Source organism: Strigops habroptila, chromosome 2 (assembly GCF_004027225.2).
Source record: "Strigops habroptila isolate Jane chromosome 2, bStrHab1.2.pri, whole genome shotgun sequence".
Taxonomy (NCBI): Eukaryota; Metazoa; Chordata; class Aves; order Psittaciformes; family Psittacidae; genus Strigops; species Strigops habroptila.
In genome coordinates, this window is record NC_044278.2 from 116,725,906 (window position 1) to 116,742,227 (window position 16,322).

At 39.2% G+C, this 16,322-nt stretch overlaps 1 protein-coding gene across 12 annotated transcripts in view; it reads right to left on the reverse strand.

The window, feature by feature from the left end:
• The window catches only part of DLG2 (discs large MAGUK scaffold protein 2), a 997,741-nt gene that overhangs the window by 965,001 nt on the left and 16,418 nt on the right, over positions 1 to 16,322 (reverse strand). For all 12 annotated transcript variants that reach the window (XM_030474393.1, XM_030474424.1, XM_032919710.1 and 9 more), the window contains exon 2: positions 15,562 to 15,693. In XM_030474393.1, coding sequence (XP_030330253.1) covers positions 15,562 to 15,693 — 132 coding nt within the window. The remainder of the gene's footprint in view (positions 1 to 15,561; positions 15,694 to 16,322) is intronic.

The following is a 16,322-nucleotide window of genomic DNA, read 5'->3' on the forward strand; positions in this document are numbered from 1 at the left end:
TTACAGACAGCAACTCCATCCACAGATAGACATGCATTTGTCGAAACTGTAAAATACATAATTTCCGGTAATTAAAAGACTTTTTAAAAACAACAATTTATCATGAACAATGCAAAACTACACATATTTATCAATAACAACAATAAAAACTCATTATTCTCTCCTATTTTCATAAGTTCCAATTTCTAATTACTGCCTGACATTCTCTGACCCACTCTTGCCCTCAGATTATCTCATATCCCATCTTCCACAGTGAAGACAACAAAACCGAACACGAATAGGGCCTTGAACTGTGCCTAAATGTTCCCCAAGAGAATGAAGTCAGACAATGCTTTCCATTATAACTTGAGCCCGACAGCCTAAATCCAGATGATCTTCTGGTATATGATGTAAGCTTTGGATTCCTCAGTTAAGCTCTGTGTTCAGTCAAGTGTCCTACGAGGTCTTGGGTGAGTCACTAAAGCCTTTGTTCATATCAGCTGGGTTTTGCAATCTGTAAACAAAGTCCCAGCAGAGCCATGGGACTTCTCGGGAGGCTTTTGTGTTATTTAGACAAGGACATTAGATGTCTCATTCTCAGCAGACACACATACTGGGATGCTGCTGAGGCATCAGATGGAAACACTGAACTGTAGCCAGATGCAGGGTTAGGAACACTGTACACAGACACCTAAAACTTCTTCTTGATGAAATGGAGAATATTAGTTACCTCTATTCCAGAGGAGGGCTGCGAAGGTGTGGTCTTCAAAATAAAGAGGCAATCCTCTGAAGACCATCTAAGTCTCTCAGATTGATTGTCCTTGTTGCAAACTCGGGTATAAACTCAGGAAACAAAAAGTTCACCTCACACATCACATCCATTTTAGAATGTTTTATACACCTTGTGTTATGAGTAAAAATTAACAGTCTAAAAGGGCTTTCTAATTCCTCATCTAATGAGACTCTATACAGAAAAGCAGCTGGAGCTCCTGCTCATAAACACCTTACTACAATTACAAGATAAGCAAAAGAATTGGGCTTTCTAATCATAAAAAACTACCAAGTAGAATGTGTAATAACATCTAACAAGGTCTCTCTATATTGCATTGTGTTAATATAAGCCTTTTATATTACCATCTACTGCAAAATGCCATGCAATTAATTAAGTGAAGAGTGGTTTTCTTAGGTTAAGTAGAGCACCTACGTTGCTGCAATTACTATACCTTTGGAAAGTCTGTCCTGATTCTGTCCCCATTCAAAGATGGGAAGAGAAATCAAGTCAGCATTATAGCAAGTTTTGTGTAATCGTTCTCAAGTGCATTTAGCAAGCGGTGGAAATGGGTAGGCAAAAAGTTCCAAGTAAACAAACACCACGTTGGACAATCATAGTGCCTCTCATCCAAGGACTTCAGTGCATTTGATAAATATTAATTAACTCACATACTGCTGCTTTGAAGTAGGCAAGGGATATATTTAAGTATCACTTTGTTTGCTACTGAATTGCATTCCCACTTTCCACTCTTGAGCAGGATGCAGCAGCTGTTTAACAACACACATTAATATTAAATAAGAGTTTTAGAGAAGAAGCAAGGCATACTTAATCCAAAAGAAACCCCTGAGGGATTTACACGGGCAGAAAGCAATTACTTAAAGCAACGGCTCCCAAACTCCCTGGGTGATTTTGTTCTCCTGCATTTAAATTTGCTGTGGCTGTTAATATTGGAGGATCTTGCAGGCAGCCTGTCACATCTGAGCTGCAGACAGGGGAACACTGGTACAAAATCTGGTCCAGAATTGGTAGAATCTTGCTTTTATGCTGACAAAATAATCCAGGGGACTTAAGAGATCACAGCACAATAACATCTAGTTTTAATACTGCTGAAAGAGGATATGAATAGCTGGTTGGAGTCCAAAGAATTCAATAATTAAGCCCTCAAACAGCTATTCCATGCACCCAAACAGTGCCTAACTGATAAGACCTTATTTTCAACACATCCCACCCCCAACCCAGTATGGAGTAGCATACTGAGCAATGGCCATCAGCAGGCTCAGGGTTTCTGCCCCATTTCTCTTGGTGGTTGCATCAATGGGTTGTCTCTCCATCAGGGTACATCTCCTGCTAGTGCAGAGAACTCACCACCTGGAAGTCATAATCTGGGACTAAAATATGGTTTGGACAACATCATCTCAGCCTCATGTCCTGCATTATGGGGAAACCTCCTTACAGTCTCACAGTGCATCATCTAATGAATATCTAGCTATCTCAGCATGAAGATTAAGTTCTTGCTCAAGAGATGAAAACTATTAGATTCAGATTCATAACAGGACAAAATCTGCCAAGCAGCCATTCAAAAACTGCAACGGGGACTTTGCTGTCTGTGCAGCAGAAATCAAATAGAAAGAGCAGATAGCTTTCCTTTACCATGAAACATTATCACCAGTCGCTTGCTGTTGTGGCTAAAATACAGGGTGTACTAAGCGTAAGCTTGGTACATAACTAGATCTACAAATTCCTTTACTATTTCAATAGCCTCTGTTGGCATGAGTGGAAACACTTCATCAAGGAAATCTCTAGTTATCCCTGTAAATATGTCATTTAAACACACTTTGTGTACTTCAAATACCATTTTTACAGGTTTTTCCTAAACTGTACTTGGGAAATTTAACCAGTCAGCCCATTCTGACAGGCTATCCAAAGCATTTGCTTAATTTTTACACCAAATCCGCATCGGTGCTTGCAGCTTCAGTATTAGGATTATATTAACATCTTAACTTGTACTTGTTTATTAACCAGAAACAATTTTGGCAGGCAAGCCAAACATTTATCTTAATTGAAACCATCACATCTTTATTTTTCCATCACATTAATAAACAAGGTCACCAGATGGCCCTTTTAGGATCACTGAGACGGGATTCTTGGGTCTTATGTTCCTTGTGTGCTTTACCATAAAGCTAAAAATCCTAAACATTGCCAGAACATGACATGAATCATTTGTCCAGCGCTGGCATTCTCAATATGTCCAAAATACCTCCAACAAAAACCTGGATTACACAAACACAGAATCCTTTCCTGAATCAGGTTTCCCACATTCACAACACGTGACAGCAGACCTGGGACCACACGCTATAAGTGATACGCCATGGAGCAGTGGTAGAGGGACATTCCATTTGATATGCATTAATTAAACCATTCCCCTAAAAAGAATTTATTTCTTAGAAAGGTCAAATGTCTTTGACTGAACAGTTAATTTTGTAGCCAGGTATTCAACCTGCAAGATGGGCTCTATGATAACACTGACCACTATTTTATATAGTTAAAACCTGACCTAGCAGAATATTAGCATCCTTCTCCTCTTCAGTGTTGAGGAACGGGAACAGACCTTTGTATGGCTGATTTGAGGGAGGCTGTACCAGGCAGTACTTTGCTTGCCCTGACAATAACTCTTTGTAGGGCCACTACTCCCACATTTCTGCAGAGAGCTTCCCAAGAAAGAAAACAAATCTTACATGTTTTCCCAAATCCCTTAAGCTTCTAAGCACAAAACCCTTCTACATCCCCACTTTGCATTGAAAAGATTTGAATTTCATTTAGATATACTGCACAGAACTGTAGTCTGAGCACATTACTATGAGAGTGCTGAGATACTGGCACAGGGTGCCCAGAGAAGCTGTGGTTGCCCCATCCCTGGCAGTGTTCAAGGCCAGGTTGGACACAGAGGCTTGGAGCAACCTGCTCTAGTGGAAGGTGCCCCTGCCCATGGCAGGAGTTGGAACTGGATGAGCTTTAAGTTCCCTTCCAACACAAACCATTCTATGATTCTATGATCCTATGCTAGGCATTTGGATGAGGTTTGATGGTGGTGCATTTACACTACCTAGTACCTTGGAGGATGATAGGTAGAGGGCGTACACACTACTGCAGTACAGATCTCAGATGGGCTTATGCATTTCTGTGTTCACAAATCCTTTGTGCTAGCTGGTCGTATCTGCCTTTAGCTAAACCTAAGCAAATCTTTGGGCAGCTAATGAATGAATTGCACAAGCAGTCGTTGTGCTCCTGCTTGCTTTGCCATCATGGCCAGTTCAAACTTTTTGACCAATTCTGAAAGATATTCAATGGCCAGAAGAGCATTAAAACATCTTGAATTGGAGTTCAAAACACCGGAAACTCACAGGGATTCACAAGATAAACTTCATGCAGTAAAAGATCAAGCATACCTGTAGGACCCTTACACCACAATGCAACATTGTCCCTGATCTCACAAAAGCCCTAGTGATACTCGTAAGTCATTATACAGTTCTGCTAAGCAATCCAAAGCATCCTGAAACAGAAAACTACGCTTACTGTGGACAAAATAAATACCAACAGATACGTATACTTGAAATCAATGTTACCACAAGATGTCACTCTAAACTTTACTTAGAGAAGGGGTTTGACTAACTTTAGAGATCAAAGTTACTTTTTTCCAAGTATATTTATTTTCTTCCAAATTGAATTTAATAAACTTAAAATATAAATTAACTGCTTATAAGGTAAAAACAACTAAGCAAACATGAGAAATACAGTCTACCACAGCAAAACTCACTGGTAAATCGTCAGAAGGCAGGCTGGGTGTGAAACAATGAGAATAAAAAAAGAACAGTCTTTTGGTTTTAGAGGTTAAAGAAGAAAAAGAATAAAGTTACAGTTCTATATAGCAGGTCAACATTAGAGATTAAAAATCATTCAAGAAAGAAAAAGCAAGACTTGGGAGAATATATGCCCCACACAGTGCAACTCTGTATCAGTCCCTCTGTCTCACTGTAATCAGGTTGGATTTCTCCTGCTATCTAATTACTATCTGTTTTGAAAGATACTGCCAGACACAATTTGTGCTACTACCTGCACATACTTGGATTCTGGGAAGACAGTGAATCTCCTGACAAATTCCCTGATGAAAATAAGCATTCATATGAATATATATACATATGTTAAAATATGCAATTAGATCATGTACGTTTATATATGTGTGTGCATATATAGATATGTAATATTGTGACTATATGAATTTTTTATGTAAATATATATATGTATAAACCCAGAAGTTTGGTGGAAGAAGGCAACAAGGGCACCCTTGAGCCACACACCTCTATGTGGTGGAAACAGAGGACCAGCCCAGGGCATGCAGCAAGGCAGTGGCAGAGCCATGATCTGAAACTGAGTCCTCCAAGCAAAGACGCTCCATCACCATCTGCTTTGACGTTTCCAGTATCAACAGTACATCAAAAATTACAACAATCCAAACCTTAATACCTCCAAGAAATATGCCTTCAAACCACTTATTTTGCAGAATAAAACCATCTAATTCATCTAAAGCATGTAACTATTGTGACTCTGGGACAAAAATCAGATCAAAGAGAAACGAAATAGTACCTTTGGTGGGGTCAGCATCTCCATTAGGCTGGTGAAGGCTGGTGTGAAGTGTTAGAAAGTTTTCACCTCACTGTAAAACGTGTGTTATCAATACCATCACAATGGAATTTGCAATAAGCAGCTCTTTTTTTTATCCTTAAAGTTTGGGAAATCAGTATGTGAAATTAACTTCAAAACACTGATGAGGTTGTAAAGGGCACTCCCAAAGTTAGAAAGTGTCACAGTTTAAGTATATGGTCACATAACCATTTTTCTCCCTGCTCTGACACTTTATTCAGTACACCGAATAGGCCTGCTCTGGGAAGCTGAGCAACCTTTGCATCATTTATCTCAGGAACTGAAAAGCTGAGAGCAGTAAGAAGATTTCTTGAAGGTTCTTTAGTTTAAGAGCATTAAATGCCACCCCAGGAATTAGATCCTACCTCTGACTCCTCCAGAGAGTCACATACACGGTGTTTTTCCAAAATGATCACCCATCAGACAATCCTTGTGTTTTAAGTGCCCAAAACGAAACATTGGGACAGTCTTGGCAGAATAGTGATACTCCCTGTTGCAGCTGGAGCTGTGGTCAGGCATTAAAAGCAGTGTATGTGGTGATGTATCAGGTCATAAACATCTCCAATCAGGCCTCGAAAATAAGTAGGTATTTTTACCACTATTTCTCAGGGCTTCTGCACCATTTCTGTGGCACAGAACAACAATCACCTCATCACACAGTAAATAACAATGGGAAAGCAGTGGATTAAATACTTGCTCATGAGCTGAGTCCTGCCCCTTCTGAACATTGAATGAAGAAGGATTTTTGAAGGAAAACAGTTTGAGGTCAAATAAATATCACACTGTATGTACGGACAGGAATTTAGCTCAGTTCACCAGAGTTACCAGAGTTATAGCACTGCCCTACCTCTGACCACAGACCTAATTCTCTTCTTTTCACATTGTTTTGAAATACCACATCATTTCTGTAACATAAAATAATGGTAATTGTTATTATAAAAGCTATTTTCTATTTTTAACGCCTGGATTTTATGCAATAAAAGTGCCTTCAACTACATCAGCAGAAATTCAAAACCACACAACTATGGTGACAAAATGGAGACGGGAAAAAACAAATGAAAGACATAAATTGAGTCTGCTTTGAAAAGAGCTCGTAACTCTCTCAGTGGCAGATCAGGGTGACAGAGCCCAAACACAGCCACAGAGAATGGACCACACAACAGAATAAACACACAATGGGAACGAAAACCAGTCTGTGGTGTTTCTTGTCAAGACATATTTTAATACCCAAGAGACTGCCAAAGTACAGATTCATACCTGAGCAAACTACAGTAGAAGTTTGAGATAAATACGATATCGATGGTTACATGGTATTATATGCGCATTAACTTATATAAGTATTATACAAATTAACACATAAATATATACATAAATATATATATGCATATGTAGGATTAAGTAGTTTATTTTCACGCATTTTACTATTCAATTTACAATTCAATCCCAATTGCACTTAAATCACTCAAATCAGTGTCTTTCACTGACTCCCACAACACTAGAAGAACAGGATTATGAAAAACAGTCCTGAGATTCCAGAAGAGCACCAGGCAACAGATTTACCTTTGAAAACCATCAGGTATTTCAAAGCTGCCATGCAGTTTCTTAAAACGTTATATTCACTACACAAAAATCACCATCACAGTCTAGCCTGAAATGACTCCACAGACCAAAACATTAGAGAGGGACAACAGCTCTGCTATTTTAGAGACAAAAATAAACACTGGGATTACTGATGGAACAGCTTGCTCTAGATTATTTTCTTCCATTTTATTAGTAGATGTACAAACTACATTAGCAGGATATAAATTCACCCTTTTTTTATTTGACGCCAAAAAAAATCATCTATCCCATTGTTCTTTTATATTCCCTCAGCTTGAAAAAGAATACATTATTCAAAATGAAACCAGATTATCTAAATGCATCTCTTAATAATTATTCTCTAGTTCTCATCACAAACCAATAATAAAAGGCTATCCCTATTTAATGCAAAGAGAAAGAAAAGCTTCACACTGGGACAGCAGCCACACAGCAACAGCTGCTGCAACTGCATTATATTAATTCTAATTATACATGGAATCCATATGGCCAAGACACACTTAAAAAACCCCAAAACACTACAGGAACAAAAATTGGCTTTTATTCATTGCTGGGTATTGAAAACGAGCAAGCTCAACAACTGTCACATTGCTCATACTAAAAACTCATCAAAAATGGTTTATTTCCAATGCACAGCTTTTGCATTTCAAATGGGAAAAGTCCACAAAGCTTCTGAATTCCTTGTCTGAGATGTAAATGCTGTCATTCATTGGTTAAAACGCAGCAAAACACGAGCAGAGGGTTGCATTAGGATTACAAGTGATTATGTATTACCTAGGTTGTATCAGCGCTATAATCGGTTTCTTCTTGTACACAAATAGGCTGAAAATCCAAATACCTGGGCTGGGACTGTGAATTTTTCAGAGTCCATCAGCATGCATATCCATGCAATTCTTTAAGGGAAAGGTCAACAGCAAGGATGAGATCCCAATCAAAATTCCCAGAAATATAAGAGGTATCAGAGCTTTGCTTTTGGGTTGAGGTCTTTTCCAGTCATTCACAAGCTTTTAATATTTAAATTCTTTCAAACAAAAACGAACTTGGGGCACCCACACAAGATTCCCATGTCTTCACACACACACCTTCTCTCAAGGTGGAAAACAACCAAACTACTTTTAAGAAGTTGTTTTGGGAGGGATACTCACATCCCCAAGCTGGCCATCAAGACCAGGGCGCACCATGCCCTGGCTCAATTTGCTCCTCGTCTATAACCAGTCAGGCACCACTGTAACATCCAGAAAGTTCCAAAGAGAACAGCAGTTCCAAGATTTTCGGAGACACAATATTTCAGCTCCTCTGTCACAGACACAACTAAGAAAGACTGGGATGCATTTGAGACCTCAGTGAAACTCCCCTCCATGCATATCTTCAGCCTGATTTCTCTATAGTAATGTGATGTCTTTTTCCTGCACATCCATCCATCTGCCAGCTCTCACTGGCTGACTTTGAACCCTCTGCCCAATGTCAATGCAACTTGATAGAAGTGAAGGAGCCTGACACCTCCACCAAAGGATCTGCAGGTACCATTGTGGGAAGAGTTAGAAGAGCCGGAGAGAAATTATGATACTGCAGGGGAAATTGCACTGCCACTGAACCAAAATAACAGTGGGCCAAGATCCACTGGAAACCAGTTACATTAGATCTCCCTTTTTTGGGGGGGTGGAGAACAGGAGGGAACAAACGGTTCACTCTTTGTGACCAAACTCTTACTGGAGAACCATGCAGGTTAGTTCCTCAAGCTGGCTGCAAACCAGCCTCCAGCTCGTAAGAAATAAAAGTCACACATCTTCAAACCATCCCGAAGATCCAGCACTGCTACCTTTAGCTCTTTTGAAAGCGCAAATTTGCTTACTAAGAGAATTGGACTTCAAGAATAAAAGCAGCTGCAGCTGTCTTCAGGCAAAACAAAAGCTGCCCTTGAATTTAAATTCCAGTTCTGCTGTAATTTATGCCCCAACAAAGAAAGATGCCAGTTTGGGAAAGTAGGACTCTGTGTTTAATAACAGGCTTCCCCATTGTCAGAGACATCGTTTGAGCACCTCTCTCAAATGTGACAGAGCACTGATGGGCTTCTGCACATTTCTTTTGCTCCTCGACATCTGTAACAGCCAGGGAGGGTTTCAGTATTTTTAGATATGTGATAGTACAATCTTCATTTCTCAGTCAGAGAAGGTCTGAATATAAATCTCTGGAAGAATCACTCCAACACATGATCCAAGGCAAGCGAAGTCAAAGGGAGCTTTTTCTTTGACTTCATGAATGCTGGACTCCCCTCAGCGAGGGGATTGCCTAATGTCTCAGGGCTGGACACAGGCTTGGTTACATTGGATTAATTCCCAAGGAATTTAGCGTTGTTACAGGAGGTGAAATAGCCTGACATGACCAGAAACCAGCTCGCTGAGATTAAGTCTAGAGAACAATGACATACAAGATCAGTGACCTTACATTCGGGAGCACTGTAAATAGCTAAGCACACTGAACACATAAGCGGGCTAAAAATGTCTACCAAGAGAGCACAAGCTTGGCAAGTATGAACAGATAACACCCGGCTCTCCTCTCCTATTGAAAATTGCTTTTCCTATTGAAAATTCCCTATTGCCTATTTCTACAGGGCTAAGGAAGAGTGGCTGGAAAGCTGCTCAGTGGGAAAGGACCTAGGGGTGCTGATTGATGGATGCTGAACATGAGCCAGCTTGTGCCCAGGCAGCCAAGAAGACCAATGGCATCCTGGCCTATATCAGAAATAGTGTGGCCAGCAGGGCCAGGGCAGTGACTGTCCCCCTCTGCTGGGCACTGGTGAGGCTGCACCTCGAATCCTCTGTTCAGTTCTAAGCCCCTCACTACAAGAGAGACATTGAGGTACTGGAGCAGGGCCAGAGAAGGGCAACAGAGCTGGTGTTGGAACAGGCTGCCCAGGGCAGTGGTGGAGTTACCATCCCTGGAAGTGTTTAAAACCGTGTAGATGAAGCCCTTTCAATGACATGGTTTAGTGGTGGCCTTGGCAGTCCTGAGGTAAAGGTTGGACTTGATGATCTTAAAGGTCTTTTCCAACCCAGTTGATTCTATGATTCTATGAAAAGTTTCCCAGTCCAACAATTCATTTAATATCCTTTTCGTCCCTGAAACACTGAAACAGAACTAAGTGTTGAAACGTTTCCTCCTGGGGATTGAGAGATTGGTACTAACGAGGACCACCATCACCTCAGAAAGGTGTTTGTCAACCATGTTCCCCGCTTTGATGTCCTCAACTCTAGCAGCTTGATCAGGAGCCTTGTGAAATTTGGCATTGCCTTGTTTTCTGTGGTGTCACGAATGCCAACTCCAACATTTGCTCAAAAGTACAAGCGGTCTTAATGGTTGTGGAGAAAAGCCTGCAAACATGACTGCAGTGTTCCTTAGATCATAGAAGCAAACAACAACAACCTGTGGTATTTTATAGATTATTTCTACGTCTTTTGTGAAAATCTCAAACACTTTTCAACACTTAAGGCCAGCACTACCATGTATGACTAGCACTCGATTTTGGAGGTGTTGCATGATCCTGACGTTTCCTCTGACATCTATAGTTGTTCTTCAACACCTACTTTGGTGTGGGCTCCATCTCCATCCCAGGACTGCGTTGCAGTTCTCCTGCTTTTCTCACCATTTATCCTGCTGTTCACACATCTATTCCCTACTCCTGACCCACCTCCTTCTCTCTACTCCCAGATTTCTTTCTGTCACTATTTAAAGAGTTTCTCTTTAAACACAGAATGCCTAAACAAATTCCTTGTCTTTCCATTAACTGCCTCTACATCCTTCTTCTATGTGGTCAACAGTATAATTATTCTTCTCAGCATTAAAGCCTACAGAAGGGGGGGGCTTTTTTATCATTATTCTTAGTTGACATGCATGGCTATGTCTATCAAAATCTTTCCCATTCTTCATTCTTAGCATTTCCCTTTTGTGACAGGGCCACGTTTCAGCATCTCATCATTACTTCAATGACAGGTTCCCCTCCAGTTTCTTTCATATCTAAACTATCCTGAAAGTTAGCCTTGTCCTAAGTGCAAGGGGAGTTTCAGCCTCAGCTCACAGCTTTGTAGACACCAAAGTCAATCGAACTAAGGCAAATCCACAGGAAACCAAGCTCTTGACTTGCTTCATGCTTACCGTACTAATTGTTTTCATTTGTCAATGGCTATGCTATTTTTTAATAGGTATGAACATACTAAAATAATTAAAGCAAAGGGGGACTTGCTTTGGCTCTCTTTAATGGCTATATTTTATGTCCCACTTACATACCCTATCTGTCCTATAGTACATGGAGGATCTCAAGACATAACTAGATTCCTGGAAGTCTGGATACTACTATAACACTACAGAGTTATACTACTACTTCATTCATGCAAACTTTTAAAAGTGATATGTGCTTGCAGAAGAATAATCTGTCTTCCTTTTTGACTTTGTTTAAAAGACATTATCGCTCTTTTAAAATGGATTGTTATAACAGGGCTTATTTAAAAGTGAGTTGAGAGTCTAAAAACTCCCTCTGACTGAAAACACAAAATTATATCCTAAGTCTTTAAATAATAGGCTGTGGCACAGATGACCAGTAAATTCTGTAATCCTTACAGTAAATGTTTACTACAGCAGTTTTAAAGACAGGCGGTTTTATAACAGCCACATTATCTTGCAGAAATGGTACAATACCATGGAAAAAAAAAAAAAGGAGGTGATGCAGATTTTAGTTGAAAAATGCCATTTTAAAATCGAGGCAAAGTTACACAAGCATGAGGAAAAAAAACCCTGTAGTTTCAAAGGCCTCAGGAAATACGTCAACCAGTGCAGATTGGGTTTATCCGAATTTTAGAAAAACCTATTGAGATTACTTTTCACCTAATGCTGCCTAAGATGATTACAGCTATTTGTGGCATTTTAATTCCTGCTAGAAACAAAATGATGCTTTATAGAGATGTATCTACAAAAAAACCCCAGAAAGCAACCCTGACATAAACCTCTTTCATCCATTCACATTCTGCAGAATGGCCTCCTAAGCTGTACAATCATGCACTTTTCTTAATGAAATGAAGGCTCAACAACTGTATAGCAGAGGGTTTCAGAAATAAATTGTACCAAACTATGTATTGCATTATAAAAACTGGTTAAGTTTCATAAAGAACAAATGTTTGGTCATTTTGACATATGCAGATGACCATTATTACTCTCTTTCATGGTTTTCCTTTTCTATGTCTGCACAATGCCTACAAGATGTACCATTATGAAACAATCTCAACAAACAAGGCATTTGGATTTCCACAGGTTTCATTTCCTTCTTCCTTGAAGGGTTTTAAAATATAAATGTTCACAATTGGAGAGGACCCTGTGATTTTAATATCAAAAGAACAAAAATCCTCCTGAGCTCATAGTAACAACAGCACCGTAACTTCTCACCGTGCATAGGATTGGCACAATCTTTTTGGTGTAAACAATCTGGAATTGACTTAAAGGTAATGTCAATATCTAAATATGTGTTCTTCCCCTTGCAACGCTCCTTCTGAAGAGTTTCTCCTCCTCCCTCCTCTTAGGGCTGGATTTTCAAAGCATTGTGTTTGGGCCACTGGAGTGTAAATGGGACTCCAGAGGCTGCAGCTCCGCACGTCGCTTTGAAAATGTGCCTCTTCCTTTGCAACTAACTCAGCTGTAACTGAACACAGCGACTCTAGCAAGAAGCCTAGCAACGAGAACAGCCCGGAGGGAGGAAGAGATGCTTTTAAACCTGAAAAAAATTGTAAAAGGACAATCCTTCAATAATCTTTCTGTAAACCACGTACAGAACTTTTACTTCCATATTTATAGTCACTTCTTGCATGTGTAGAATATACATATGAAAAATACTGTACCCTCATTTTTCTCATGTTACTCCCCCATTCAGTAGTCAGTTATTATTTATGAAACGCATTGAAGATAAGAACAATCGCACACACATTGAGAGCCGAAGTTCAAAGATGGCTGGTTGAATCAAATCCCACAAGCATAAACTGGAGAACAAAAGGACCAGACAATGCTAGATTTGAAAAGTGCCTCTAATTATAATTTATCGTAACTTTATCTGTTCTGCTATACTCAATTTGAGGTATCCTACTGATTTTTAAAGCATTTTAGAAGTTAACGAGAATTGAATGCATGCTTAAAGGACAGGGATGGTTACAACAGCTGAATGTATTTGTAAAGGAATCCAATTGTACTGAAGCTGTAGGACCTACAAAATCTGAATTTGACACATGAAACTATGCTAACTTTACATCTGGTTGGAATGTGCACTTCTGCATCCAAGTTAATGATCCCGTACAAAAATCAAACTTTTCATTAGTAGTTACAGCCTAAATATTCAAAAAGTCAATCTATTCTGGACAAAACCAAGGTTTGACTGCTGTAAATGAGGTCAAGTTTTGGAAAGTGATGAGCACTCAGACTCCAAAAATTAAGCCTAATTAAGATTAGGCACTCAAAAATGGTCGTTTTCGAGACCATTAGATATTCTGTGAATATAAAAGACAAAGGACCATCAGCAGTACAGAACTTCAAAGGATACCAGAAGCTCTGCCTTAGGTATTTCTTTGTGTGGTCTGATTTATAGGTGTATGGAAGAAACTGTGATGGGAAGCTAAAACAGATGTCATGGAAGTGGGTTTTTTTGAAATACGGGTTATGCAAGAACCTCATTATTGATTGTGTAATAACACCATCTACCACACTTAAAATACTGGATAGAGGTCACTCTTTTGTATTATACCGGAATCTAGACCAACCAAATAGCAAACAAAGTACAATAATGAGAGACTTTGAACACGTCTAGCAATTCCCAAATCTCTTATAAAAAGAAGCATTTAAGGACAAGGAAAAGACACCCAAAGGCCTACAAATTAAAATGCTATCTAACATCCGTAACACCATGCTCAATCTGTTACTTTGGCAATCAAAAGATTTCACATATTCTTTGGATTCAACCTTCATGTAGCTATAATCACTTTTTCTTTTCTGACATATGTAATACATCAGCAAATATTGCATTGTAGCCACACACAAAACACACATGTTGTTAGAACACTTTGAAGGATTACTTCAAAGTACTAGAGAAGTGAATGTACAGCTAATGTCACTTCTGTGTATTTCTTTAGCACATACTTCTATAACCATAGATAATACAACTAACATAGAAATGTCCCATCTCCTTTTAATCCTTTAGTTCACATCTGTAACTATTTGGTAACTACCATTCAATTGTGAATCTATTTCCTTTTGTAAAGAATACACAGCAATTAAAAATTATATAGGATTTATAAAATCAAGCTGATCACTTTAAGGAAGCTGAGAGAAATGACAAGTAAAACAGCATTGACATGGATTAATTCCATTTGCAGGAAATGTTAGAGACTGGTAACATATACTTTTCGTAAATGTTACAGAAATTACTGAAACTGTTCTAGACCTCCATTGCCTCCACAGTAATAGCGCAGCACTGACGTACTTCTACTTTGATGATATATAATCAACTTTTTTCCCTAACTGCTACTGATTATAGGTCTGCAATGAGGAGAATTGCTACTCTGGCTTCAAACCATCACAACTTGAAGGTACATGTGCTTCCACAAACATCATTTGTGTTAAGAAATGTGCCCTTCAGACTAGTTCTGCACAAAATGCACAGATGTTTGTGAAGGAATAAAACACCACGGGGCCAACGCAATGTGAGCAAGAGGGCAGAGGGAGGTAGAGCAAGGGTGAGGCACAGTTACTGTCACCACTTCCCATGACTGGCAGCACAGGCATGGCACAAGGGACAACAGGGATGCTTACAACAACCAGGTACGTTCATGACCTTGCAAACATCATACATAATAACTTAGGGAGGTTATATAAAGCTCCAAAACATCAAGTCCTTGATTTTGACAAATACCACCATTTACAAAGTTAAATAAGGACCTTAAAGTAAATAGAAGAAAGACTGAGCAATAGGCCAGCAAGTCTATTTTGAACACTGCAACACTGCATGAATGGGAACACTCTATCAAAGTTTCACTGTAACCTGGAGTGTTTTTCTTGACTCATTTCCAAGTTTCTTTGGCTGACACTTTTCACAAAACCATAATGCAAAAGACAAAGATTTTAGATGGTACTTGGTGCCAGTGAAATCAATGAATCTTTGGCCATTTACCTGTATGGAGACAGCTTCATCTTCAACTCTGCATAAACAGCGATATCCTACTCTGGTTCAGTAATTTCCATTAAACAAAGGAAAGCAGCAAGGTTTAGGAATTACCACTTGATGCCTTAACTTGTATGAGGTTTTTGTTATTCTTTTTTTCATTATAAATAAGAAAATGCCTTTGAAACATCAGGACAATGAGTTTCCCCACAGAGAACCTGGATCATCTCAATGTGTGTTCCATTGCAAACACAAATGGTGACCAGTAAGAAAGTTACTAGGTCTGGCCTTCAAGAGCATACATCTAGTCTTAATTATTAGTACCTACCTAGAAGTGCCTGAAACAAGCTGCTCTTAAAGATGCTCATCACCTTTCTGATGGCTTTTTTCAGTTGTTGCTCCTCTGGCTTCCTTAGTTTTTTACAGTATTCTTCCAGCAGCACTAAAGCTCGGTCAGTATCTAAAAACAAACAAGTACAAAAAAAGTCTTTTATTGGCTCTGAAAAGTATTTAAATGCTCAAATATTAACTTTACATTTCTAAAGGCATGATTCACACATGTAAGGAACATTCACAACAGATGTTGTTGCATTCTGTCACCATGAGCAACATAGACAAATGGAGAAATGAACCCAACAGCAAACCAGAAGATTACTGCATGTCAGAGATCTCCCTGCAAAGGAAAAACGATCTTTTGAATGGCATCTACAACAAGTGCTCAACTTTTATTTACCGAAAACCAGCCGGAAGTTGTGGGGTTTGGACCAAATTACAACTTGCAGAAGCTTCAAAATTACAGACAATAACCATTATGGATACCCATGCAGGAGAACTGGCCTTAAAACATATTCAGAGAAAACATAGAAGTGTTTGCTTTGCATTTGCAGCACTCAGTTCTCTGTTATCTGAATAGCAGATGTGTATCTAAAGGCAGGTGTCCAAGAGCATGATTGGTTTTTTCTGTTCCCTCAATACATAAAATTGCTATCTACCTCTGTAGCAAAAATGAGACTTTGATAGCAGACTTCCATTCATGTGTTGGCTCTGATGTAGCAATCCAGCCTTTCTGTAAGAGTCCAGAGAAACAGA